We start from the raw sequence: 25420 nt of genomic DNA, 5'->3' as shown, positions 1-25420 counted from the left end.
CGAAGCAAAACGAAGTCGATTCGACAAGCATTGTTTTGAAATTTCGCCAATTTCAATGAGCTGCATTAAAAATTTCTTATAAAAAATGGCAGAAACCTCTGAAAATAGCGACGGGCTCGCGTGTTTGATTGTTTTGGGCATGGCTGGTTCAGGTAAGCTCCCGATTTTTATTAAATTTTAGGTTTTTTAGATAAATTTTATGAATTTTTTGTAGGAAAAACGACATTTGTGAAGAAACTTGCCCAATTTAAGCGTGCGGAGCACAAACCGTACGTCATAAATCTCGATCCAGCCTGCAAGGAGACTCCATATCCGGCAAATATCGACATCCGTGACACAATTAATTACAAGGAAGTGATGAAGCAGTACGGATTGGGTCCCAATGGCGGCATTGTGACGTCATTGAATCTTTTTAGCACGAAATTCGGCAAAGTTGTTGACATTTTGAAGCAGGCGAAGGAGAATAAGTACTGCGTTATCGACACGCCGGGCCAAATTGAGGTTTTTACGTGGAGTGCTTCCGGTATCATCATCACGGAAGCACTGGCAGCTGAATTTCCGACGACAATTGTTTACGTTATGGATATCGTGCGAAGTACGAGTCCGACAACGTTCATGTCGAACATGATTTACGCGTGTTCGATCTTGTACAAGACTCGGTTGCCCTTTATTGTCGTCCTGAACAAGATCGATGTGCAAAATCACGATTTTGCCGTTGAATGGATTAAGGATTTCGAGGCTTTTCACGAGGCGATCGAGCAAGAAAAGGATTACGTGAGTAATTTATCGCGCACAATGTCGCTGACGCTTGACGAATTCTACAAAGACCTCAAAGTTTGCGGGGTTTCGTCGAAAACGGGCGTCGGATTTAGCAGATTTTTCGAATTAGTACAAGAAACCGTCGAGGAATACAAAAAAGATTACAAAGTCGAGTACGAAAAGGTGCGAAAAGAGCGCGAAGCACAAAAAGCCGCACAGGAAAAGGAAATTCTCGAAAAAGCAAAAAGGAAAGAAGATGGCGAAGAAGTCGATTTGACGCCTTTTATCACGCACAAGCCGATGGGAGTCGATATCAGTGACGTTTATTTGTGCCAAGGAACGGAGGAGGACAGTGAGGAGAGCGAAACGGAACAAATTGTCGCGAATGCAGATGATGAACGAGAAGAAATGGATTTTGCGGGTTTTGTAAAAGCGAAGAAATAAATCGACTGTACAAAATTTATTCAATTGTACTATTTTTTTGGGTTGAATGAAGCAAAATTTTATGAAAAACGGGAAATTTGTCTAAAATAGTCTATTCCAAGCCGAGTACGTAGTTGATTCCTTGAACGAGGAACAATATTACAGGTTGCCATGCTACCAACATGCGAATCCAATCCAAAAGTTGTCCGTATAACACGTGCGGGCGTTCCCATCTGAAAAATTAAAATTAATTTTTTTAATTGTTTTTTTTTAAGTTTATTTGAAAAAAAAAATTAAATATTATTTTTAAATGTTAGTTTGATAAATATTTTTTTAAATTTTTAAAGCGAAAAATATCTTAATTTAAAAGATTAAAAAAAAATTAAATGAGGTTTAAGTTCTTTTTTTAAAGAAAAAAATATTTTTTAAAATTGATTTAATTAAAATTAAATTAAAAAAAAAATTCAAAAAATATTTTTATGAATTTAAAAAAAAAAATCAATAAAAAATGTCATAATTTTTTTTTTATTTAATTTTAAAATTTATTTTAATTTTTAAAAATTATCCATTTAAATTTTTAATTAATTAAATTTAATTAATTATTTTTTTATGACTTTTATGATATCTTTTTAAAAAAAAGTTATTTAAAAAATTAAATTAATTATTAAAATTAAATAATTTAATTAAAGTTTAAATTAAATTAATTAAAATTTAATTTTAAAATTTTTAAATTAATTAAAATTTAATTTTAATTTAATTTAACTTTTATTTATTAATATGAATTTTTGATTTTTTGTGTCTAATTTCAAAAACTGCTCAAGTTAAATTAAAAAATTCTCAATTTAATTATTTAAAAAAAAATTAAATTGAAAATTTAAATGAAATTTCAGAAAATATTTTAGCAAAAAAAAAAAATTAAATAATTAATTTTCTAATATTTTTGGAATTTTAAAAAATTATCAATTACACAAATGTTTAATTTTTAAAAATATTTCAAAAAAAAATCAGCAAAAATTGGATAAAAATTGCCTAATTTTCAAATATTATTCGCGAAATTATTACAAAAAAATAAAAAAAAAATTAAAAAAAAAATATTTTTAAATTAAATTTTGGAAAATTATTAGAAAATTTAGTGAAATATATTTTTTTTCAATTTTTTGCACTTTAAAAAAAATATTTAAAACTTACGGATTGCAAAACATGCGTTTGAGATCGACTTTTTCCTTGCAATAAGGACACGTTTGTTTCTTGCCGACGATGCACCATCCGCGGATACAAAATTCGTGAAAAACGTGTTCGCACGACAACTTATACGTGGCTTCGATAATTCCCTCTTCATTTTCACTCACGAGTAATTTATTGCCACACACCGCACACACATCCGCCTCCAGCTGTCTCGTCGGCATACCCGAAGGCGTATAATATCCGACATGAGCTGCCATCTTATCGGCACAAATTTCGGACAAATCTCTGCCCAAAACGCCGTAATAAAGTCCATAAAAAATGAACAAAATCGCCAAATCCATCCACTTTTGCGGCTCCTGCCGAAAAATCAGATTCACGCCGAAAAAAGTGAGCATCATGATGACATAACCGATAATGCCGAGACCATAACTTAACTTATAGATAAAATAGAACCACTTATAGACTAAGCGCGGCGTCGTGCCCGCAATGGGCTTCTTCACGGCCTTCCGCATGACTAGACCCGTAATGACGGAAAAGAGGAGCCAGAAGAACGTGAAGCGCCACCAAAGGCTCCGCACACAAATGACAATCGGGATGAGCCACAGCCCGAGCAACGTCACGAGCGAATACGATCGATAATGCCGTTTTCGCCACTGATACAAGGCAATTTGCGCTACTATCACGGTAATCAGCAGAATTATCATCATTTCGGCGTGCATACTTTCGTGGCCCTTGTGTTTCTCGTGCATCTGTTGGTGCTCGAAGCGCATCCGTTCCTCCGGCGTCATGTCCGAGAGGGACTAAAACCCGCGAGAAAAAACATGAAAAAAGTCGTCAGACGACGAAATTAATGAGGGAAAATACCTTGTTGGCATCCACTGGCTCGTGCAAATTCATCGTTTTGGCCTGTTTGTCGTTTCTATGGCTGGGAATACTCTTCTCACTCGTTCTCTGTCGTGCAGTTACGAAGGCGCTGTGACTTACATCGGATTAAAGCTAAAATAAATATCGGTTAATTTCCATTTTCTGATGAAAAATTCGATGTTGATGACGAGCAAGTACAGTGTGTTCAATCTAAAAGTGTTCCTTTTATTTTTGCAAATTTAATTTTTCATTTTTTCAATAAATTTTATCAAATTTTAATCATGAATATTCATTAAAAAATTATTTTTGAAAAAAATTGATTGAAAATTTTAAAAATAATTTAAAATGTTAAAATTCATAAATATAATTAAGAAAATTCTAACATGAAAAACACTGTATTCCACGTAAAAAATTAATTTATGCATTGGGATAACATGTGCGATGTGCATTAGGGGTCTTCGTACAGAAAGCCTATAGAAATTCTCGTATAAAAATGTAAACAAAGTCCCAAGCGGAGAAATTTTGAACTAAATTAAATTTGAATTTTGTCACGTGGATTTTAGATAACGGTACAAAATTATTTTTTACTTCAAAGTTTTAAAATAATTAATAAAAAAAAGCTCATTTTTGCATTTTTTTAGAAAAAAATTAAAAAATTATTTTATTTAAAATTAAATTAAAAAATTCAAATTAAAAATTAAAAAAAATGATTTATTTAAAAAATAAAATTAATTTTTAATTTAATTAAATTAATTATTTTTTAAAACTTAATTTAACTATTTATTATTTTATTTTATTAAAATTATTTTTATAAAAAAAATTAAAAATTATTTTTTAAAAATTAATTTAATTATTTTTTTAAAATTAATTTAATTATTTTTGTAAAAAATTTATGTGAAAAAAATACAATTGTACAAGCTATTGAAAAAAAATTAAAAATACTTTTAAAATCTTACCTTTTGAAGTAAAAATGTGCCATTAATTAAATTTACAAAATTTTATTAATTTTAGAAAAACTCATTTTTTTTTTTGAATTAATCTTATAGCTTTCGGATGAAAATAAATAATTTTTAAATACCTATTTTTGAATTTTTTCTAAAAATTTTTATAATGGAATATTTATTTTTTTTTTTTTCAAAAACTTTGACTTCTTATAAAAATTTTATTAAAATCTTAAAATTTTAACAAAAATTAAAAAAAAAATAAAAGTTATATAAAAGTTTTATAAAAGTTATTTTTTTTTTTTGAAAAATGACACAAAATACCTTGATAATATTCAAAAAATGAATTTTTATGAAATTTATTTTTTTTTTAATTTTCAAAGACAATTTTTGAAAATTGATCGACAAATTAAAAAACAAAATCTATTTTTTACAAAATAAATATATTTCCTTGAACTTTTATTTAACAAATAAATACTAAAATTTTTAAACTACGTCTTCAGGCTTTTTGAACTGACATTTTTTCGCATGAGTTCTCATATTGCTGCTCTGCGTAAACGTTTGCCCACAATTTTCATGGGGGCATTTGTACGGTTTGTATCCTGTGTGATAATTAATGTGAGTCTTCAAATGATGCTTTTTCGTGAAAGCTTTCGGACAAATTGGACATGCAAATGGTTTAACGCCCGAATGTAAACGATGATGGAGTGTCATATTACTGCGATCAGCGAACGTTTTGCCACAAACTGTGCCTAAAAATTTCGAAATAAAATATTTTTTTAAAAAATTAGTTGAAAATTGAGAAAATTTTCTTACATTGATAAGGTTTTTCGCCAGAATGCGTCCTTGAATGCTGTTTCAGCAACATTTTTCGGGAAAATCTTTTGTTGCATTGATCACATTTGTGAGGTTTCACGCCTAATGACAAAAAAACTATTGAAGTCTTTTGTAATTAATGGATTTTTTAATGTAAATCTCACCTGTGTGAATTCGAATATGCATGTTAAAAGCTACTCTTTGGTTGAAACTATAAAAAAAATCAAAAATTATTAAAATTTAACAAAAAATTAAATAAAATAACTTACGACTTCACACAATGTGGGCATTTGTACTCCTTTTTGTTACGATGAATTTTCATGTGACTACTCAAATATCCTTTATCGTTGAAAATTTTTCCACATTCGGGACATTTAGCGGCAAATTCTTTCGTGCCTCGATGAACGGAGACATGATATTTGAAATTTCGCAGTTGAGAGAATCCTTTTCCGCCTGAAAGTTATGAAAAAACTTGAATTTCTGTGAAAATTTTAAAGAAAAATTAAACATACATTCATCACATTCGTATCTGGGACTCCGATGAGACTTTTCATGAGCCTAAAATTAATAAAATAATAGAAAAATATTAAAATTTGTGGTTTTGCATTGAAAAATTTATTGAAAAAATTTTGAGATAACTTCCGTCGGAACTAAATAAATGGGAATTTTTTATCATTTTAATTTAAAATACTAAATTTTCTTCAAACAAAATTAAAAAATTAATTTCATAAATAATTACATATGAAATAAATTATAATCATATAAAATAAAAAAAATAATAGTAAAAAATTTAATATTAATTTAAATTTATTTAAAGAAAATTAATTTATTATTTAATATTAAATTATTATTTTTAAGATTTCAGATTTTAAATTAAAAAAACTTTTAAAAAAGTGACTTTACCGTAACTTGAAAAATAAAATTTTTATTAAAAATAAAAATAAAATATTAATTTTTAAAATTTTATTGAAAAAATTTATTAATTTAGTTAAAAATTTATTTTTTTAAAAATAATTTCGTATTTTATGTTGAAAAATATGAAATTTCTTGAAATTTAAAATTCTCATTAAAAATAAAGATTAAAATTAAATTTTGGAAAAGAAATTAATTTTTTAATCGATACAATTAATTTTTATTTAAAAAACTATAATTCCCTTTAACAAAATTATCTATGCAAATAATTCCATAAATAATTAATAATTATAAAAAAAATATTTTTTAAATTATTATTTTTTTTTAGGTTAATATTTTGGATTTTTTTAATCAAAAAATACAAAAGACGAAACATTACTTTAAAAATTTAATTCAAAATTTTAATTATTTTTTAATTAATTAATTTAATAAATTTTTTAACTATTATTTTTTTTATTTAAAAAAAAACTTCTTAAATTCTTTTAAAATATTTTAAAAAATATAATTTTTCTTGAAATTTAAATTTTTTATTATAATTAAAAAAAAATTGGAAAAAAACTTTATTTTTTTAATCGTTTATTATAACTTTAATTTATGTTTTAGTTTAATTTTAATTTTGTGAAAATTTTAATTTTAGTGAAATAATAAATTAAATTTTTTTTTCAATACAGAAGAAAATAAATACTTCAATTGAGGAAAAATATTAAAATATTTAAGTTTTTTATAATTTTTTAACTTTTTTAAAAATCAAGTTTTTTTTTTAAATTTAATAAGTTCTAAGAATTTTTATAAAAAAAATCCTTCTTACCTCCAACGTTTCCGCACATCCAAACATTTTATTGCAAATCCCGCATTTGAGTCCCTCATCATCCAAATTATTTCCAACTTCGCCAACCAAACTACTGCAAGCACTTCCATTACTATTCCCATCATTATGTTGCATCAAAAACATCTTTTTAGCACTAATTTCACTACTTTCGTTATTATTATTGTTCATCAAAGTCATCGCCGAAGGACTCAGTAACGGCGATCCGCTTGGCGATCGATGATACACTTTACTCGACAAATTCGCCGTCAAATTTTGCACTTGCTTAAAATGATTCTCGAAGAAATAATTGTAATTATTCACAGCAATTAAATTATTATTTGTCGCCAAACTTGGCAGCAATTTGTCGCGATAGAGATCGGCATGATGAAAGAAGGACGAAGCTGCGGGAAATTGTTGCAAAAACGACGTATAAAGCGGATTTATGGGGAAAAGAGGTGTTTGAAGTTGCGGCGGCGACGGCGATGACGGACTTAAAATTGCTGCAGATGACGACGAGGACGATGCTGAAGGAATAACTCTCATTGAGGAAGTCGAAGCTGATTGCTGAATCACTTTTGGCTTGAAAGACATGGGCGGCGTAATGGAAAGCCACGGATTTGGTGTCACTTTGTTCAAAGGCTTTGCTTTGTTAACAGTTTCATTGTCGGATTTGAGGAGAATCCGTTCAATACTGAAGTTCGTGGGCACTGATTTGGATTTTTCACTCGAATTTTCCTCCATTTTTAATGAATTTTCATCACATGAATAATACTCGATACAATTATTTTTGAATTTAAAACCCATAATATCACAAAAAAACGGCGGCGAAATCGCAGAAAAATTGCTAAACGGGCGAATTTTGCATCCTAATCGCGTTACGGTCAGTATCAAACTGAAAAAAAGTTTATTTTCATTTTTCTTCCAGCGACAAATATTTTTTTTTTAAGTTTTGATGAATACACACTCAGCATGAGGTACGTGTCTCTTCATTCATAACTTGCCGAGTACACGATCGCCAATGTCCACACATCATCGTGCTTTTGTTACGTGTGCTGGATATGAGCAAACAATGAAAGAAAAGACGACGAATGAGGAGGCATTCGACAAATTATGATAACGACACAGGTAGGAGAGCAAAAAACTGAATGAAGTGAGAAATGAACAAAAAATTAAAGATTTTCTTTTAAAAAAATTAAGAAAATTTTCAAAAAATTCCTTAATGACAAATTCTAACTTTGACGTCATTTTTATCACTTCAAGTTTCATTTTTTTTTTTGTATTTTATGAGATCGCTCCCAAATTTTGTCAAAAATGTTCATTAACTCGATTTTTGTCCAAAAACTTCAAATTTTACGTCTTTTTCTCTCTCACACACGATTTCGATGCGAAAAAAAATATATAAAAAAAATTCGCTATGGGTGGGGACATTTAAATTTTGATTTATCACATAATCAACGTGGTTATTCTCTTATTTAAAACAATTATCAGCTATTTTCGCGGATAAAGTAAAAAATTGTTACAAAAATAAAAATTTGAAGTACGGCACCTTAAAGTAACGTGACAATTTTGCGTTGCTTCTCCCGTTTGTTTGTTTGTTAAATTATTCAATAAAATATTTTTATGTGATTTTAATTTGTCTTTTAACATTTTTTATTATTATATTTTATTTTTTGAGTTTGTGTGAGTCCGCGATTCATCGAACGAGAGAAAAAAAAATGTGTGTGGTAGGTGTTGAAAATTTTGTCGCGATTATTGAATGATTAATTAAGATTTGTTAATTAATTTGATAGTTGATGAATTTTTTTTTGATATTTTTATATTGAGACATCAATCAATGATGAAGGAAGGAACTTCGAAAAAGAAGGCGTGTCAGACAAATTTGCTCTTCTGTGGGACTCATCTTGTTGGATTTTAAACCGTTCCTTCAAATTTAACGCGATGAACGCAGCTAATCCATCATTATAGTCGCTTTAAAGCCATGTAACGCTGTAATTACCGTAGTCTTAGTCGTTTTAATCCGCATTTCAAAAGCGCGTCTTCAAGTCAAATCGATTTATGTTCAAACAGTGTATTATTAAAACATCGTATTTTACATGATTACCACTATCTTTGGTCATGAATGATCTAAATAAGACAAATCAAAGCACGATGCGACACATTTTTGTGTTTTTTTTTTGTAAACAGACTTTTTTTGTGAATGAATGAATGAAGTAAGAAATAAAAAAGCTAATCCACGCAAGATGTTTTCGTTGTATGTGATATGATACAGATTTTAATGTGTCCACTTAACAATGTTATTTATTATATTAAGGTGATCATTCTTTATTATTTTAATATTGTTTCTCATATTAGCATGACAATTTAGGACATTATCGATGGTTGATGGGAAAATAATGGCTTTTTTGTGGTTTAGGTTTGTCTGTCTGTTAAAAGATGTCAAATGAAATTAGGTTATTGGCGAGATATGAGTAATGTATTGTTTAGAACCTTCTCTTGAATAGTTTTTAGAGTTCTTTTTTAAATTTATTCAATTCAATATCTATTCTCATTTTTTTTTGTCATTTTATTGTAAAGTAATGCTCCTTTGTAGATGAGTGAATTTTGAGTTGCTGCATTACGCAAAGATAGAAGGCACAAGTCATTTTTATTTCTAAGCGAATATGGTTGCACTTCATTAACTGTTGTGAAAAATTCATGTAGATTTGCAGTATTTTGGAATTTTTATAACAATCGACTTCAATTTTTTGAGAATTAAAGTTATTGTTGGAATACATTATGCACTTATAGACTTCTTAGTTACAGCTTGATATCAATTTTTGCTTCAAGACACAAAAATCCTTTTCCTTAAATGCACTCAAGTCCATGCACCTGTAATAAAAAAATAATTTTTTGTTAAAAACCAATAAAAAAACGTTGTATTCGGATATCATATAACATTTTTGTCATACTTTTCCTATTCATTCATCTCTGCCAGAGGTAAGGTAAAGTGTCACATGGAATTTATCTAAACTAAACTATCTCGTCGATATCTCGCGGAGTGACCGAAGAAGAAGAAGATACACCTTAATTTAACGAGGTTTCATAAATTTTGCAATCCCCCGAAAAATATCTCAATAATAATTCAAATCGCTGCCCATATTTATATGATGCGACGATATTTATGTTTGAAAAAAAAAATTTCAACGACGAGGAACACATTTAAAGACATGCCATTACACGGTGTTATTGAGCCCCCATATCTGCGGTACTTCCCATCATATTCACATTTCTAGGTGATTTTTATGTGTAATTTATTTAAATTTTTTCTCACTTTTTTGGTGGATGTCCGTAGAAACATGTTTTTTTTTATGTGAATGAAATGAAACGAACGCGCACGAATCACTCATATTAATATTTTATTATTGATATTGTTATTAAGGTGTGCCTACTAGAATTAATGTCTAAGCAACGAAAAATGTCTCCGAAAAAATAATAAATACTGTATCAGAAAAATATCAAAATAAAATAACTCTTTTAAAATTTATTTATATTTTTTTGGGCAATATCAAGTGTTTCGAACTGTTCTTTTTTCAGTTTTATTTTATTGCTTTCCGTTTCATGTTGCGCGGTTATTTTCGTGTTACACATCATCGATAGAAGAAAAAAGAAGTTTTTTTATGAATGAAATCTTCTCTTTGACCTCTTTATCAATGTAACCGCCTTCTGATAAATCACACGTTAAATCTTGTGTAACTTTGTCCGTTTAATGCGCGCGATAAAGATCCGATTTACTTTTATTGTTCAGTATCCAATTATACGGAGTGTATCAAATTTCAATCAAAACATTTAAAAACAATAAAAACTCAAAAATATTGACTTAATATTCATGAGAGAATCAAATGCCCAATTCAGTTGTCATTTTTTATTTAAATTAGAAACGTTTGCAAATTTTTTAAAAATGTGACGTTATGACACTTTATTGTTAAAATTTCACTTTTTTTCTTCTTTCTAATTAAAATTAGCATAAATTACTTTAATTTTCTTAAAATTCTTAAAAAAAATTATTTTTCTCTAAAATTAAAATTTATCTAAATATTTAACCTCTAAATTTTTCAAAATGACTAAAATTGCATAAGATTGCAAACCGATTCGTTTCTCATCGGAAATTTTTATCACGCTCTGATCATTAAAATGAAATCAATATGAAATATTGTCGCGATTATTAAATGAAGTCCAAACAAAAGAAATGTTAGCAAATCACTCATATTTTAGTTTTTTCGCGTCGTTGTCGTCAGCGTGACCCGTGTGTGGAAATGCATGCGAATGGAGAAAGAGCGCGCACCCAAAATTAAAACGATAAAATAATGATAAATCATGTCACGTGAAATGTATCTTAAACATTGTTTCGTTTGTCAAAATATTTCTTTTTTTAGCTAGGTCCGCGATGTTGAACTGTTTAAAATATGAATGGAAAGATAGTGAATATTTTAGCAATAAACCTTTGAAAAAATAAGTTTATGTGAAACGAAGTAGAAAATAAAATGAGATTCAAGGTGCCTCTCCCGTGTGATTTTAAAATATTGAAATTGCAACTGTAGATTTCGAGGTAAGATAATAGAAAAAAATTAACTTACTTTTTGATATTATTTGAATTTTGCAGGAAGCTTGTAGATATAGAGCCCAAAAATGTATTTCAAGCTTAATGATGCCCATCAACGAGTTATTGCTGCACCTGAAAAAGGAAATGTTCATCATCGAAAGTTGTATAAAAGAGAACCAAGAAAGTCATAAAAGAGATTTGTATTCGATAAAGTTTACATTTGTTTGGTGAATCATGAAGATAATTTATCAATGTGTGGCTCTATTTATTGCTTGACTGTTGAAACTTTTAGAAAAATAAAATGACTTGAGCGCATTTTATGTTTTTAATTTCTGGTGAGTTTTTTAAAAGAAATTTTATGATTAAATCTTTAAAAAGTTACAAATGTTCGGAAAAAGTGTGATGTTTCTTTGAAGTTTTTAATTTATAGAAGCTGAGACTTTTACATACTTGGTATTTGACATCGTGAGATTTGCCAAGGTCCAAGGATATAATATGACATGACATGAGCTGCAGATGATTTTGGTATAGATATCAAATCAAGGGCTTTTATAAAAGAAGTTAATACATACTCGGATACCAATTTGGGGACTAGCTGCAGGACTTCAGACCTTCAAATAATACAAAACCAATGCCTGAAGGAGCTGTACAGTTTCAATTTCAATTTCTTTGATGCGGCGATATGAAAAATTGTTATGCTTAGACAATATTGTTAATAACCTGCTTAAGAATACATTCACTATTAACAGAAATAGGGACATCTTCACACGATCAACTAGACAACAACACAAATATCACATTGACAATCCATTTGGTCTACTTTGCTATCTTCTGACTGAGTATAATGAATTGACAGAAGAGGTCATAAACTCCCCTATGGAAAAGTTTAAAAAATTGGTCAAAATATTTAAGAATAATAATTTAGAAATATTTGTAGGATGAATTGAAACTACTAAAGAAATAATCGAAAGCTAAGAAAATTTGAAAATTTGAGGAACAAAAACTAAAGTATAAGAAAAACTTCTAATAGATTACCTTAAAAGTACAAATTAAGCTAAAATTTTCCATTTAATACAAACTCGGTATTAAAGTTTTTCTTAACTAAACATTTCATCATTAATGAAATTACTTTACGTAAAAGAAACAAAAGTATAGAGGAAAAAATTCCCTAACTATTAAACGGACAGACATTTTGTTCCGTTCAAACGTATTATAACAGACATTCTTTTTAGAGAATTTTCTATTTCAAAAGTATGCCTCAAATGCTTTTTTTATGATTTATATAATGTAATCAAATGTAAAACACCTGACTGAAAGTGATAATTTTTGACAACATTTTATTTTTTTTTTCTTTTAATATTCGATGCGATTCCATCAATGTTTTTATTATATTATTTAAAAATTTTGGGTGTGTAACATTTTTCGTGTGTGAATTTTTTATGACTACTTTTTATCATGGTTTTTTCGGTATGTCGTGAATCAAAAATGATAAGAAATTGTGTGGTCTTTTTTGTGTAGCTTATTGAAATTGGGCAAAAATGAGACGTGTTTGCTTAGAAATTACTTAATTTTATGTTTTTTGTGTAACTACTGATTAAAAAAAATACTTTCGACATTTATTTGCATTTTAATTAAAAAAGACGTAAAGTTGTCATTGATCGAGTCGAACACCAACGACAACAACAGGAAGATCAATAACTTGCAAGTGATATGATGTTAATTAATTGTTCTTCTTTCGTTTTTGTCAAGTGTTCTCACAGCAAGTGCAGAGATTATGACAAGCACGTGGTTGTGAGAAATGTGTGTAAGTAAGCGCGAAGATTACATTCAATCGATCTACAAACACGACAATTATCGGATTATGCTCTGGATGCGAATACGTGAGAAATGGCATGTGGAAGTAGAAAGAGAGTAGACTTACCTTTTGCGAAGAATGCTTCCTTTAAAACAGGTTACCTTGTGCGATCTTCCAGTCGTCGTCGAAAGAACGGTACAAACGTGTGATGCAATTTTTATTAATCACACACACAGAAATTAGCAGCAATGCACTTTTATATCCTGTGTACTTTCGCGTAAAAATGAGATGTAAAAGAGAATCAGGAAAGGAAGTATTTTAATGATATATCGATGCATGCACAGAAGAACAAGAACGATGACATTAAATAACGCATCATTAATCGTTTTTTTCTTCTTACGTTTACTCTACTCGTGATGATACCAATACGATAACATTTTACGTTCATTCATAAAATACGAGAAACCGTGTTCAATACCGTATGTATTCACATTTTTTTTTTCAATCGGAAATCTTTGGCGATATACACAGAGGATGCTTTATGATCTGTTCTGTTATTAATTATTATTAATAAAAAAAGTCCAGAGCGGGAAACATAGCAACGTTAGATGAAATGATAACTTGTTGATGCATGCAAATTACAAGCAAAAGACATTAAATTAATCAGCGGTTCGTCGTCCGTTTACCGAAAAATTAAGAAATGTCTTTCGTCTTTGGTTCATTGGGTTTGATGGTTTGTCGTCATTTCAGAAAAAGTGCTTTTTTGGCAATTAAGTGAAGGTTAATAAAATCATAAAATAAAAAATAATTGAAGCACGTGTAAGAATTGGAATTTAAATCCAGAGCTTAAATTTTAGAATTTGCTGAAGATTTATAATAATTTTTTTAAAAACAGATAATTTAGAAATCTATTTTGATACTTTTAGCATTTATAAAATATTTCAATGTCGAAAAACTTTTGATTTCAGGCCAAAAAATATATAAAATATTTCTTTTTAATTTTAATAATTAATTTTAATTTAATAAATTAGGCCGCTCCAAATGAAAATCAAAAATAAAGTCCAAAATTTTTGAAAATAAAATGGGGGGGGGCAAAAAAAAAATTTGAAATACTATTTTCATACAAAATGACAACATTTTTAACTATTTTTGAGTGTTAAAAATTTTTTATTTATTTTTTTTAATTATCTTTCTTGAGATTTGCTAATTTGAAATATATTTCAAAATATTAGGTACATATTAAAAATTAAAGAAAAAAAAAATCATAAAAAATAACTGTCAAAAAAATTTGAAAAAAAAAATCAGTAATTTTGTTAAACATAAATTATTAAAAATTTAAAACTTTTTAAAAAAGTTTCTAAAAACATTTTGAAAAATTATGAAAATTCACTTAAAAACGGCCATTTTTTAACTTTTTTTTTTTTAATTTTTAACTTTTTTTGCCCCATTGGATTTTCGAATTTTTAAATGGGGCATCGGACTTAATTTTTGATTTTTATTTGTAGCGGCCTTAATCAATTTTACTTTATTTACCTATTAATTTTTTATTTTTTTAAATTATGAGGAAACAGAGAAATATTTCTAAATTTAATACTTTAAATAATTTCTTTAAAAAAATTTAAAATTCTCTTTAAAATAATTTCAAAAGCCGAAATTCTTACAAAAAAAGTTATAAAAAGTCAAATAAAATACCAATTTTGAAAGATTGATTTTTGTTAACAATATTCAATATGAATATCGAAATTTAAGTCTACAGTTTCTTTTCAATATGAAAATAAAATTTTTTGGTTGATAAATTGTAAAATTTTCAAAAAATTCATATCAACTGTAAATCATTGTCACTAAAAGATTTTATCGCAAACTCAAAAATGAACTGAAAAAACTTAAAAATCTAAAATTGTCAACATTTAAAAAAAAATCTCCCGTCACAACAACGAAAGAAACTTTGTAAAAATACTTACGGCAATTATCTCCTACCTACTGTATCATCCGTATCATTTTACGACATTACATAAGTTTCTACTCCGCAACATAACTTTGCTGAATTCCTAAACCTCTAAATTCCTCCTCTGTGTACTTTAATTATCTTGAGAAACAGTATCATTATATTGCTGCCGCTGCAAGTTAACTCAATGTATTAGACGAAATTAACACGAGTGCAATTATTTTTGAAATATTTGGAGATCATTTTACAATTTTTATTAAATATAAAAAAAATTAATCCAAGGGACTTGCAATGAGAAAGATATTTAATGAAGGAAAATTGCGATCTAATTAGTGTTAAATGTGAATCCATTCATTCATTTATTTTTTTATTTAGTCTCTTAACTCGAGTCAGATGACAAAAATGTGTAAGAAATAATTGTTTTTGAGTACTACTTTGAAAAAAAAAATTGTTTCATTCAAGAAAAAGATCATTTTCTTAGAAAATTTAATCCGTTAGAAACGTACATTCTTCAAAAAATAGACAAAGGTGACTTTGACCTAAAAAAATCCTTTTGGTAATGAAAAAAATTAAATTTGATAAATTTTTACTTCCACAATAAACAAATCCGAATCGTAAACTAAAAAAAAAAATTAGCATAAAGCGACCTATAAAAGTTATTTTAACGACATTAAGTGATAAGAAATTTAATTATTTATTCATTATGATTTACATTTTTTGTTGTTAAACGTATAAAAGCCTCATGCCTTTCGTGATTCATCAAAAGTTTTCACCCAAGTTCCGTGCAATGAAGAGCTTAATAATAGTTTTTTGTCTATTTTCTGTCGTCGCAGTTCAATGCGCTTCCGTTAGCAGCGAGGATTATGTCTATTCGCCGCCACAATATAACAATAAATATTGCAAAAAGGACATGGATAATCCGGGACCTGAACTTTTTCATCACGAAAAGGATTGTAACAAGTTTTATCTTTGTGTGAATGGAGCAGCTTACATGGTTACGTGTCCTAAAAGTACTTATTGGAATAGAGAGACGCATAATTGTGAGAGTTTTGAAGAAGCTCAATGTGCGGAAAATTATAATTTGGTTTAGAATTTTTTGAGGAAATGGTTTGTTGAAGGCTTTTTTTACAGAATAAAGTTACAATTTTAAAGTTTAAAAGTGATTTTTTTTTGTTAAATTTATTTTAATTTTAATTTTTAATAATTTTTTAATATTTTTTTTAGATTCTTAAATTATTATGATTTTTAATTGAATTTTAATTTAAATTAATTTTTAATTAATCTTAATTAAAAAAAAATAATACATTTTTATTTTTAAAAAATTTTAAATAATTTTTATATTTTTTTTTAATTTAATTATTATTAATTTGATTTTTTTTATTTTTTAATTTAATTAGTTTTTTTTTTAATTATTTAGTTTTATTTAAAAATTTTTAATTTTGATTTAAAAAAAATAATTCATTTTAATTTAAAAAATTTTTTATAGTTTTGAATTTTTTAATTAAATTAGTTTTATTTGGATTAATGTTAAATCAATTATGATTTAAATTAATTAATTTTAATTTCAATTTATTTTTTTTTTTTATAAATTATTTTAAATAAATTAAATTTTAATTAATATTTTTAGTTAAATTAAATAATTATAATTGATTATTTTTTAATTGTTTATTTAATTTTAAAAAATTCAGTAAAAAAATTTGTTTCAAAATTATTTAAAACTTTAAACTTTTTTATTATTATGTATTTGTTAGTTTTAGCAATTTTTGACTAAATTTGATAAATAATTTTCTCACATTTTTTTTATTTATTTATTTTTTTTAACTTTGAAATAAAAAGTTGACGGTAATTCATCTCAAATTTCACCGTTTGCTCATTTTCCGTTCAACTTCACAAAACATTTCATTACGTGAACAAAAAATTGTCTCATAATGTTGACAAAGATAACAAGATTTCTTCGCGAATAAAGCAAACGACATGCTAATTAATGTAGATAAAGTGCAAATGAAAGGATGTTAATTCAACTTTTTTCTCTCGGTGTGTGTCTTAACAAAGGTCTTGTCTTGTTTTTCATTTAAATAACTGTTTCAATCTAGTTTTTTACTTGTTTCCTACTAACAAGTACAATTTTCGAATGACTCATGTCGAAAAAAAAATTTTCACACGACAAAAAATTCAAAAGTTACCCTTTAACCTCGTAAGTCCTCCTAATCTTTTGTTTTATAAATATTGACCAAATGTTTTTTTTTGCGTGGGGATTTATCACAATGAATATGATTTGTTGAAAGAGACAAAAAAAATAAAAATAAAACCTCACACACCCCTTAACACTAAAAAATAAAACAAACTTTGGACAAATTTTGACCTACCCAAAAAAAGATGCATCTCTTTAGCATTATTTATGTGCAATTTTCGGTGACAAACTTTGCGCGCACACCTTTTCCCATTTTCAAAGCACTTCAGCAGCCAACTAATAAAATTGTCGTCACCAAAAGGTACTAAAAAATTTTTACACATTTTTTTTCGAAACGAACGTAACGAGGCTTTGATGAAAAATTTGGAGGATGGAAGTTGATAGACGGAAAAAAAAAATAAATGAGATCGCTTTTTAAAATTTTTTAATTTTTTTACAAGCTTTTTTAACAGATTTTAAATAAAAATTTTCTAACATTCAACTTAAACTTAAAAAAATATTAATTAATTTTTTAACTTAATTAATTCATTTTTTTTAATTTAATAAAATTTTTTACTTAAATAAATTAATTAAATACATATTTCAAATTATTTTAATATTTTTTTTTAAATAAACTAAATTATTTTTTAATAAATGAAAATTAATTTTTCAATTAATTGAATTTTTAAATATTTTTTTTAAATAAATACTTACTTTACTTTACGCCTTGTCTCTTATCCGAAGATTCGAGACTGTCCTCTCCTGTTATTTTTAAATAAATAAATTTGATTAATTATTTTTTGAATATATTAAATAAAATTTTTAAATTAATTTAATATTTTTTTTTAAAAAATTAATTAAATTATTTAATCTGTAAATTAATTTCTTTTTAATTCATTAAAACAAATTTTATTTTTAAATAAACTAAATTAATATTTTATTTTTTTTTTTAATAAATTAAATTAGTTTTTTTTTAATTTATATTTTTTAAAATTAATTCAATATTTTTTTAAAAAATAAATTAATTTTTTTTATATAATTATTTAATTTTTTTTTTAATTAAATGAATTATATTTAAATTGATTTGATTAAAATTGTAAATTAATTTAAATATTTTTTTTTATCATTTTAATATTTTTTTTTAAAAATTAATTTGATTATTTTTTATTTAATTAAATAAATGGAAATTTTTAATTATGTATATTTAATTAATTTAATATTTATTTAATTATTCAATTATATTTTTGAATAAATTTGATTAAATTTTTTAAATTAATTAAATATTTTTTCAATTAATTAAATTAAATTATTTAATTAAAAAAATAAAAAATTATTTAATTTAAACTTAAAACTATTCAGTTAAAATTTATCAGAATTTTTAATTAAAATTTGTAAGTTAAAAATTTTAAAATTTAAAGACAGACAAAAAAATTCTTCAAATTCCACGAAAAATGTGTTTCATCTTCTCATCCGAAAAAAAAAAAATTATGCTCCAAAATGTTTGATAATGGAATTAAGCGGATTATCCAAATCAAAATAGATATTTTGACAATACATTTTATTGGATTATGATAATCTTTTTATTGTAAGTCATAACTCATATACTTACCAAAATTTTTGTTGACATATTTTTTCATTGATTTTTGTCGATTGATTGACCTCGTGAACTTCCATTTTTTTTACTTTTTAGACAAAATAGATTCGAAATTTATTGCTGAAAGAACTATGTTAAGGAAATGCAAATTTTTAGCAAAAAATGTTGTGTAACAAAAAAAATCGTACTTTTTTATTTGAATCAAAAATCGATCAAATATCAATGGAAACATCTTTAGAATAAATTTATTCAATTTTAGCTTTGAAACCCAAAAAGTTGTTGAAAAGTGACTTGAAAAAAAGTACGATTTTTGCTCCTCATATGATAAAATCGTACTTTTTTTTATTTTCAAAAATCGATCAGATATCAATGGAAATCAACTTTAGAATGAATATTTATTCAATTTTAGCTTTGAAACCCATCAAAAGTTGGTTCATTAATTCGAAATTTACAAAAAAAAAGTTGTCATAAAAATGCAATTTTTTTATTATAAAATTACTTTTTTGTTGTCAACAAAAATCGATCAAATCAACTTTGAATGAATATTTATTCAATAAAGCTTTGAAACCCATCAAAAGTTGGTTGTTCATTGAAGGAAAAAAAAGTACGATTTTTCTCTCATATTTTAAAATCGTAAATCAAAAATCGATCAGATATCAATGGAAATCAACTTAAAAATGAATATTTATTCAATTTTAGCTTTAGACCCATCAAAAGTTGGTTGAAAATTGACTTGAGAAAAAAAGTACGATTTTTGCTCCTCATATGATAAAATCGTACTTTTTTTAAAATGTTTGCAAAAATCGAATATCAATGGAAAAACTTTAGAATGAATATTTATTCAATTTTGGCTTTGAAACCCATCAAAAATTGACTTGAGGAAAAAAGTACGATTTTTGCTCCTCATATGATAAAATCGTACTTTTTTTTATTACATCAAAAATCGATCAGATATCAATGGAAATCAACTTTAGAATGAATATTTATTCAATTTTAGCTTTGAAACCCATCAAAAGTTGGTTGAAAAGTGACTTGAAAAAAAAAGTACGATTTTTGCTCCTCATATGATAAAATCGTACTTTTTTTTATTTGATCAAAAATCGATCAGATATCAATGGAAATCAACTTTAGAATGAATATTTATTCAATTTTAGCTTTGAAACCCATCAAAAGTTGGTTGAAAAGTGACTTGAAAAAAAAAGTACGATTTTTGCTCCTCATATGATAAAATCGTACTTTTTTTTATTTGATCAAAAATCGATCAGATATCAATGGAAATCAACTTTAGAATGAATATTTATTCAATTTTAGCTTTGAAACCCATCAAAAGTTGGTTGAAAAGTGATTTTAGCTTTGAAACCCATCAAAAGTTGGTTGAAAAGTGACTTGAAAAAAAAAGTACGATTTTTGCTCCTCATATGATAAAATCGTACTTTTTTTTATTTGATCAAAAATCGATCAGATATCAATGGAAATCATCTTTAGAATGAATATTTATTCAATTTTAGCTTTGAAACCCATCAAAAGTTGGTTGAAAAGTGACTTGAAAAAAAAAGTACGATTTTTGCTCCTCATATGATAAAATCGTACTTTTTTTTATTTGATCAAAAATCGATCAGATATCAATGGAAATCAACTTTAGAATGAATATTTATTCAATTTTAGCTTTGAAACCCATCAAAAGTTGGTTGAAAAGTGACTTGAAAAAAAAGTACGATTTTTGCTCCTCATATGATAAAATCGTACTTTTTTTTATTTGATCAAAAATCGATCAGATATCAATGGAAATCAACTTTAGAATGAATATTTATTCAATTTTAGCTTTGAAACCCATCAAAAGTTGGTTGAAAAGTGACTTGAAAAAAAAAGTACGATTTTTGCTCCTCATATGATAAAATCGTACTTTTTTTTATTTCATCAAAAATCGATCAGATATCAATGGAAATCAACTTTAGAATGAATATTTATTCAATTTTAGCTTTGAAACCCATCAAAAGTTGGTTGAAAAGTGACTTGAAAAAAAAGTACGATTTTTGCTCCTCATATGATAAAATCGTACTTTTTTTTATTTGAACAAAAATCGATCAGATATCAATGGAAATCAACTTTAGAATGAATATTTATTCAATTTTAGCTTTGCGAAACCCATCAAAAATTGAAAAAAAAGTACGATTTTTGCTCCTCATATGATAAAATCGTACATCAAAAATCGATCAGATATCAATGGAAATCAACTTTAGAATGAATATTTATTCAATTTTAGCTTTGAAACCCATCAAAAGTTGGTTGAAAAGTGACTTGAAAAAAAAAGTACGATTTTTGCTCCTCATATGATAAAATCGTACTTTTTTTTATTTGATCAAAAATCGATCAAATATCAATGGAAATCAACTTTAGAATGAATATTTATTCAATTTTAGCTTTGAAACCCATCAAAAGTTGGTTGAAAAGTGACTTGAAAAAAAAAGTACGATTTTTGCTCCTCATATGATAAAATCGTACTTTTTTTTATTTGATCAAAAATCGATCAGATATCAATGGAAATCAACTTTAGAATGAATATTTATTCAATTTTAGCTTTGAAACCCATCAAAAGTTGGTTGAAAAGTGACTTGAAAAAAAAGTACGATTTTTGCTCCTCATATGATAAAATCGTACTTTTTTTTATTTGATCAAAAATCGATTAAATATCAATGGAAATTAACTTTAGAATGAATATTTATTCAATTTTAGCTTTGAAACCCATCAAAAGTTGGTTGAAAAGTGACTTGAAAAAAAAGTACGATTTTTGCTCCTCATATGATAAAATCGTACTTTTTTTTATTTGATCAAAAATCGATCAGATATCAATGGAAATCAACTTTAGAATGAATATTTATTCAATTTTAGCTTTAAAACCCATCAAAAGTTGGTTGAAAAGTGACTTGAAAAAAAAGTACGATTTTTGCTCCTCATATGATAAAATCGTACTTTTTTTTATTTGATCAAAAATCGATCAAATATCAATGGAAATCAACTTTAGAATGAATATTTATTCAATTTTAGCTTTGAAACCCATCAAAAGTTGGTTGAAAAGTGACTTGAAAAAAAAGTACGATTTTTGCTCCTCATATGATAAAATCGTACTTTTTTTTATTTGATCAAAAATCGATCAGATATCAATGGAAATCAACTTTAGAATGAATATTTATTCAATTTTAGCTTTGAAACCCATCAAAAGTTGGTTGAAAAGTGACTTGAAAAAAAAGTACGATTTTTGCTCCTCATATGATAAAATCGTACTTTTTTTTATTTGATCAAAAATCGATCAGATATCAATGGAAATCAACTTTAGAATGAATATTTATTCAATTTTAGCTTTGAAACCCATCAAAAGTTGGTTGAAAAGTGACTTGAAAAAAAAGTACGATTTTTGCTCCTCATATGATAAAATCGTACTTTTTTTTATTTGATCAAAAATCGATCAGATATCAATGGAAATCAACTTTAGAATGAATATTTATTCAATTTTAGCTTTGAAACCCATCAAAAGTTGGTTGAAAAGTGACTTGAAAAAAAAGTACGATTTTTGCTCCTCATATGATAAAATCGTACTTTTTTTTATTTGATCAAAAATCGATCAAATATCAATGGAAATCAACTTTAGAATGAATATTTATTCAATTTTAGCTTTGAAACCCATCAAAAGTTGGTTGAAAAGTGACTTGAAAAAAAAGTACGATTTTTGCTCCTCATATTATAAAATCGTACTTTTTTTTATTTGATCAAAAATCGATCAAATATCAATGGAAATCATCTTTAGAATGAATATTTATTAAATTTTAGCTTTGAAACCCATCAAAAGTTGGTTGAAAAGTGACTTGAAAAAAAAGTACGATTTTTGCTCCTCATATGATAAAATCGTACTTTTTTTTATTTGATCAAAAATCGATCAGATATCAATGGAAATCAACTTTAGAATGAATATTTATTCAATTTTAGCTTTGAAACCCATCAAAAGTTGGTTGAAAAGTGACTTGAAAAAAAAAGTACGATTTTTGCTCCTCATATTATAAAATCGTACTTTTTTTTATTTGATCAAAAATCGATCAGATATCAATGGAAATCAACTTTAGAATGAATATTTATTCAATTTTAGCTTTGAAACCCATCAAAAGTTGGTTGAAAAGTGACTTGAAAAAAAAGTACGATTTTTGCTCCTCATATGATAAAATCGTACTTTTTTTTATTTGATCAAAAATCGATCAGATATCAATGGAAATCAACTTTAGAATGAATATTTATTCAATTTTAGCTTTGAAACCCATCAAAAGTTGGTTGAAAAGTGACTTGAAAAAAAAAGTACGATTTTTGCTCCTCATATGATAAAATCGTACTTTTTTTTATTTGATCAAAAATCGATCAGATATCAATGGAAATCAACTTTAGAATGAATATTTATTCAATTTTAGCTTTAAAATTCATCAAAAAATATGTATTTTTATTTTTCAATTTTCAAGCTTGAGAACCATCCAAAAGTCATCCAAAGGCATTTTTCATAACTTTTGTTCAATTTCAAGCTTAAGAATCATCAAATGGGCTCTCAAAATAAAAATTACGTATTTTTACGTATTTTTAATTTTTCGATTTTCAAGCTTAAGAACCATCAAAAATCCAATTTTCCTCAAAAAAAAACTTTTATTCAACAAATCATCAAAAAAAGCTTATCTTCCTTGTTCATCGGGGAACGACATCAAATCCAACATCGAGTTATTATCATCGGTCAGCTCATCAACCATCTGACTCAAAATCGCATTTGTGGGCATCGAACTGCCTCCCTCATCCATATCCTCAATAATCATACTCGACTCATCCATATTGACTTCACTCGTGATCGTGTCGTTGTTACTTGCTGCTGCCGCTGTAACTGCCACTGCCGGCTTTTTCGTCTTCGTTTGCGAGTCTCGCATATTCGCAATTTGATTGAGTAACGCTTGCGCTTCGTTCTTGGCTTCGTCGTATTCCAAACAGCGATTCGCATAAAAAGCCGCCTCATCGAGATTCGAGAGCGTAAAGAAGTAATAATTGGCGACGTACATCAGCGCGGTGCAAAGTGACGATTTATCGTTGACGGAACGTTCATCCGCGAGAAAAGTGAGGAAAGAATTAAAAGCGTTTTGCTTTTCCTCCAATTTATCGTGCAACTGAGCCTTTTTGAAGATTGCATTTCCCTCGATGTCGCCTACTTTATGGGCACAATCGTAACATTTGAGCGCATTTTGATCTTTATGAAGTTTTTCGTAAATTTCTCCAAGGGCAACCAACATCCGACTGTCATACGGTCTCAGCTGCTGGGCAGTTTTGTAATAATAATAACTGTAAAATGGCATCTTAAGGATCTCGTATGCCTGTCCCAACCCATACCAAGCCCTAAAATCACGTCGATTTACTTCGACAGCTTGACGATAACTTTGAATGGCGGCATTTGTGTTCTTCATTTCCATAAATTCGTGTCCCATGAGGGTCCATGCCGACAAATAACGAGGATTGAGCTTCAGGGCGCGTTGAAAATAAATGACAGCCTTTTGATGATCTTGTCGAATCCCGTAATAATTGCCGATGACACAGCACGTTTCGGGTCGATATTTGTTGATTTCGGCGGCGCGATGTGCTAAAACGGCAATTTCTTGCTTTTGGTCCTTCACGAAGAGCAAATTCGAGTAAATATCGAGATTTTCCAAGCGGAAAGGATCGACAGTTAAAATTTCTTTGAAGATATCGATGGCTTTGTCGACTTCCCTTTTGTTATGAAAGGCAATGGCGCATTGCGAAATAATGTACAAACATTTGCCAAAGCCCGCCGTTTTGAGATCTTCGTACATTTTCAAAGCTTCGTCGTTCAAAAAGAGCTCAACCAAGGTATAAGCCAAGAAAAAATACTTCATCCAATGGTTCGGCAAGTTCATACTCATCAATTTATCCTTGTCCGAGATGAGGGGAGACAATTCCAACCACGACGCCCACAAAATTGGCTCCTTATGAATCGATTCCAGAAATACCTGGACAGCCATTTGATGCAAATCCAACTTTTTTAGCACCACGCCGTACAAATAAAGCCCGTACCCGTCCAGATTTTTCTCGTTATATTCACTTTTCAGCGTGTTCAGGAGCTCCGAGAGGTCTTTGACGTGATTTGCGCCATTAACTGCCGACGTTTCGACCATGTCATCCAACTTTTTCTTCTCCTTTGCCAGATACGACGAGTACAAATGCACGAATTTCGGCACGGGACTTTCGCAATTTTGCGTGAAATGAGCGGCGCGTTCGTATTCGCGGCAATCCACGTAGCTGCGAGCGATCAGATAGTTATCCAGCTCGGAATCGGCAATGCCGGCATACGGATTGAGAGTGGGCGCTTGATTTTGAGTCGTTGCCGGGAGTTGCAGGCCGTGATTTAGTTCGGCAAGGAACTTTGTTGACTGCGCCAAGCCTCGTTTTTGGCATTCTTGGATGCCGATGTGAATGTCCTGCTTCACCTGTGCGATATTTATGGCGAAAATATCGTTTTGGATCATCTTTGGATGCGGTTTTTTGTGAGAATTAATTTTTTTCTGTTGTTTACCGCGACTAAAATGACGTTTATCACTTTC

General features: G+C 27.6%; 4 protein-coding genes across 4 annotated transcripts; 1 reads left to right on the top strand and 3 right to left on the bottom strand.

Annotated features, from left to right (window-relative positions):
- The first annotated feature begins 25 nt into the window (after window positions 1-25).
- On the top strand, window positions 26-1203 carry LOC134830078 (GPN-loop GTPase 1). The gene is made up of 2 exons (XM_063843441.1): window positions 26-152; window positions 215-1203. The coding sequence occupies exons 1-2, from the start codon at window positions 86-88 to the stop codon at window positions 1201-1203; spliced, it is 1056 nt and encodes a 351-aa protein (XP_063699511.1). The 5' UTR covers window positions 26-85.
- A 70-nt stretch (window positions 1204-1273) lies between these two features.
- Window positions 1274-3455, bottom strand: LOC134830079 (E3 ubiquitin ligase Rnf121). The gene is made up of 3 exons (XM_063843442.1): window positions 3232-3455; window positions 2371-3167; window positions 1274-1415 (listed from the first exon to the last, which is right to left on the bottom strand). The coding sequence occupies exons 1-3, from the start codon at window positions 3262-3264 to the stop codon at window positions 1295-1297; spliced, it is 951 nt and encodes a 316-aa protein (XP_063699512.1). The 5' UTR covers window positions 3265-3455; the 3' UTR covers window positions 1274-1294.
- Window positions 3456-4658: 1203 nt separating this feature from the next.
- Window positions 4659-7449, bottom strand: LOC134828454 (zinc finger protein 391-like). The gene is made up of 6 exons (XM_063841433.1): window positions 6709-7449; window positions 5501-5546; window positions 5258-5441; window positions 5153-5199; window positions 4989-5090; window positions 4659-4924 (listed from the first exon to the last, which is right to left on the bottom strand). Exons 1-6 carry the CDS (start codon window positions 7447-7449, stop codon window positions 4659-4661), a joined length of 1386 nt encoding a protein of 461 aa, XP_063697503.1.
- Window positions 7450-23441: 15992 nt separating this feature from the next.
- LOC134832257 (cell division cycle protein 23 homolog) lies at window positions 23442-25402 on the bottom strand. The gene has a single exon (XM_063846243.1). The coding sequence runs from the start codon at window positions 25343-25345 to the stop codon at window positions 23495-23497; it is 1851 nt and encodes a 616-aa protein (XP_063702313.1). The 5' UTR covers window positions 25346-25402; the 3' UTR covers window positions 23442-23494.
- Window positions 25403-25420: the final 18 nt, after the last annotated feature.

This window comes from Culicoides brevitarsis, chromosome 2 (genome assembly GCF_036172545.1).
Source record: "Culicoides brevitarsis isolate CSIRO-B50_1 chromosome 2, AGI_CSIRO_Cbre_v1, whole genome shotgun sequence".
NCBI classification, from domain to species: Eukaryota; Metazoa; Arthropoda; class Insecta; order Diptera; family Ceratopogonidae; genus Culicoides; species Culicoides brevitarsis.
This window is presented reverse-complemented; position numbering and strand designations above follow the sequence as displayed.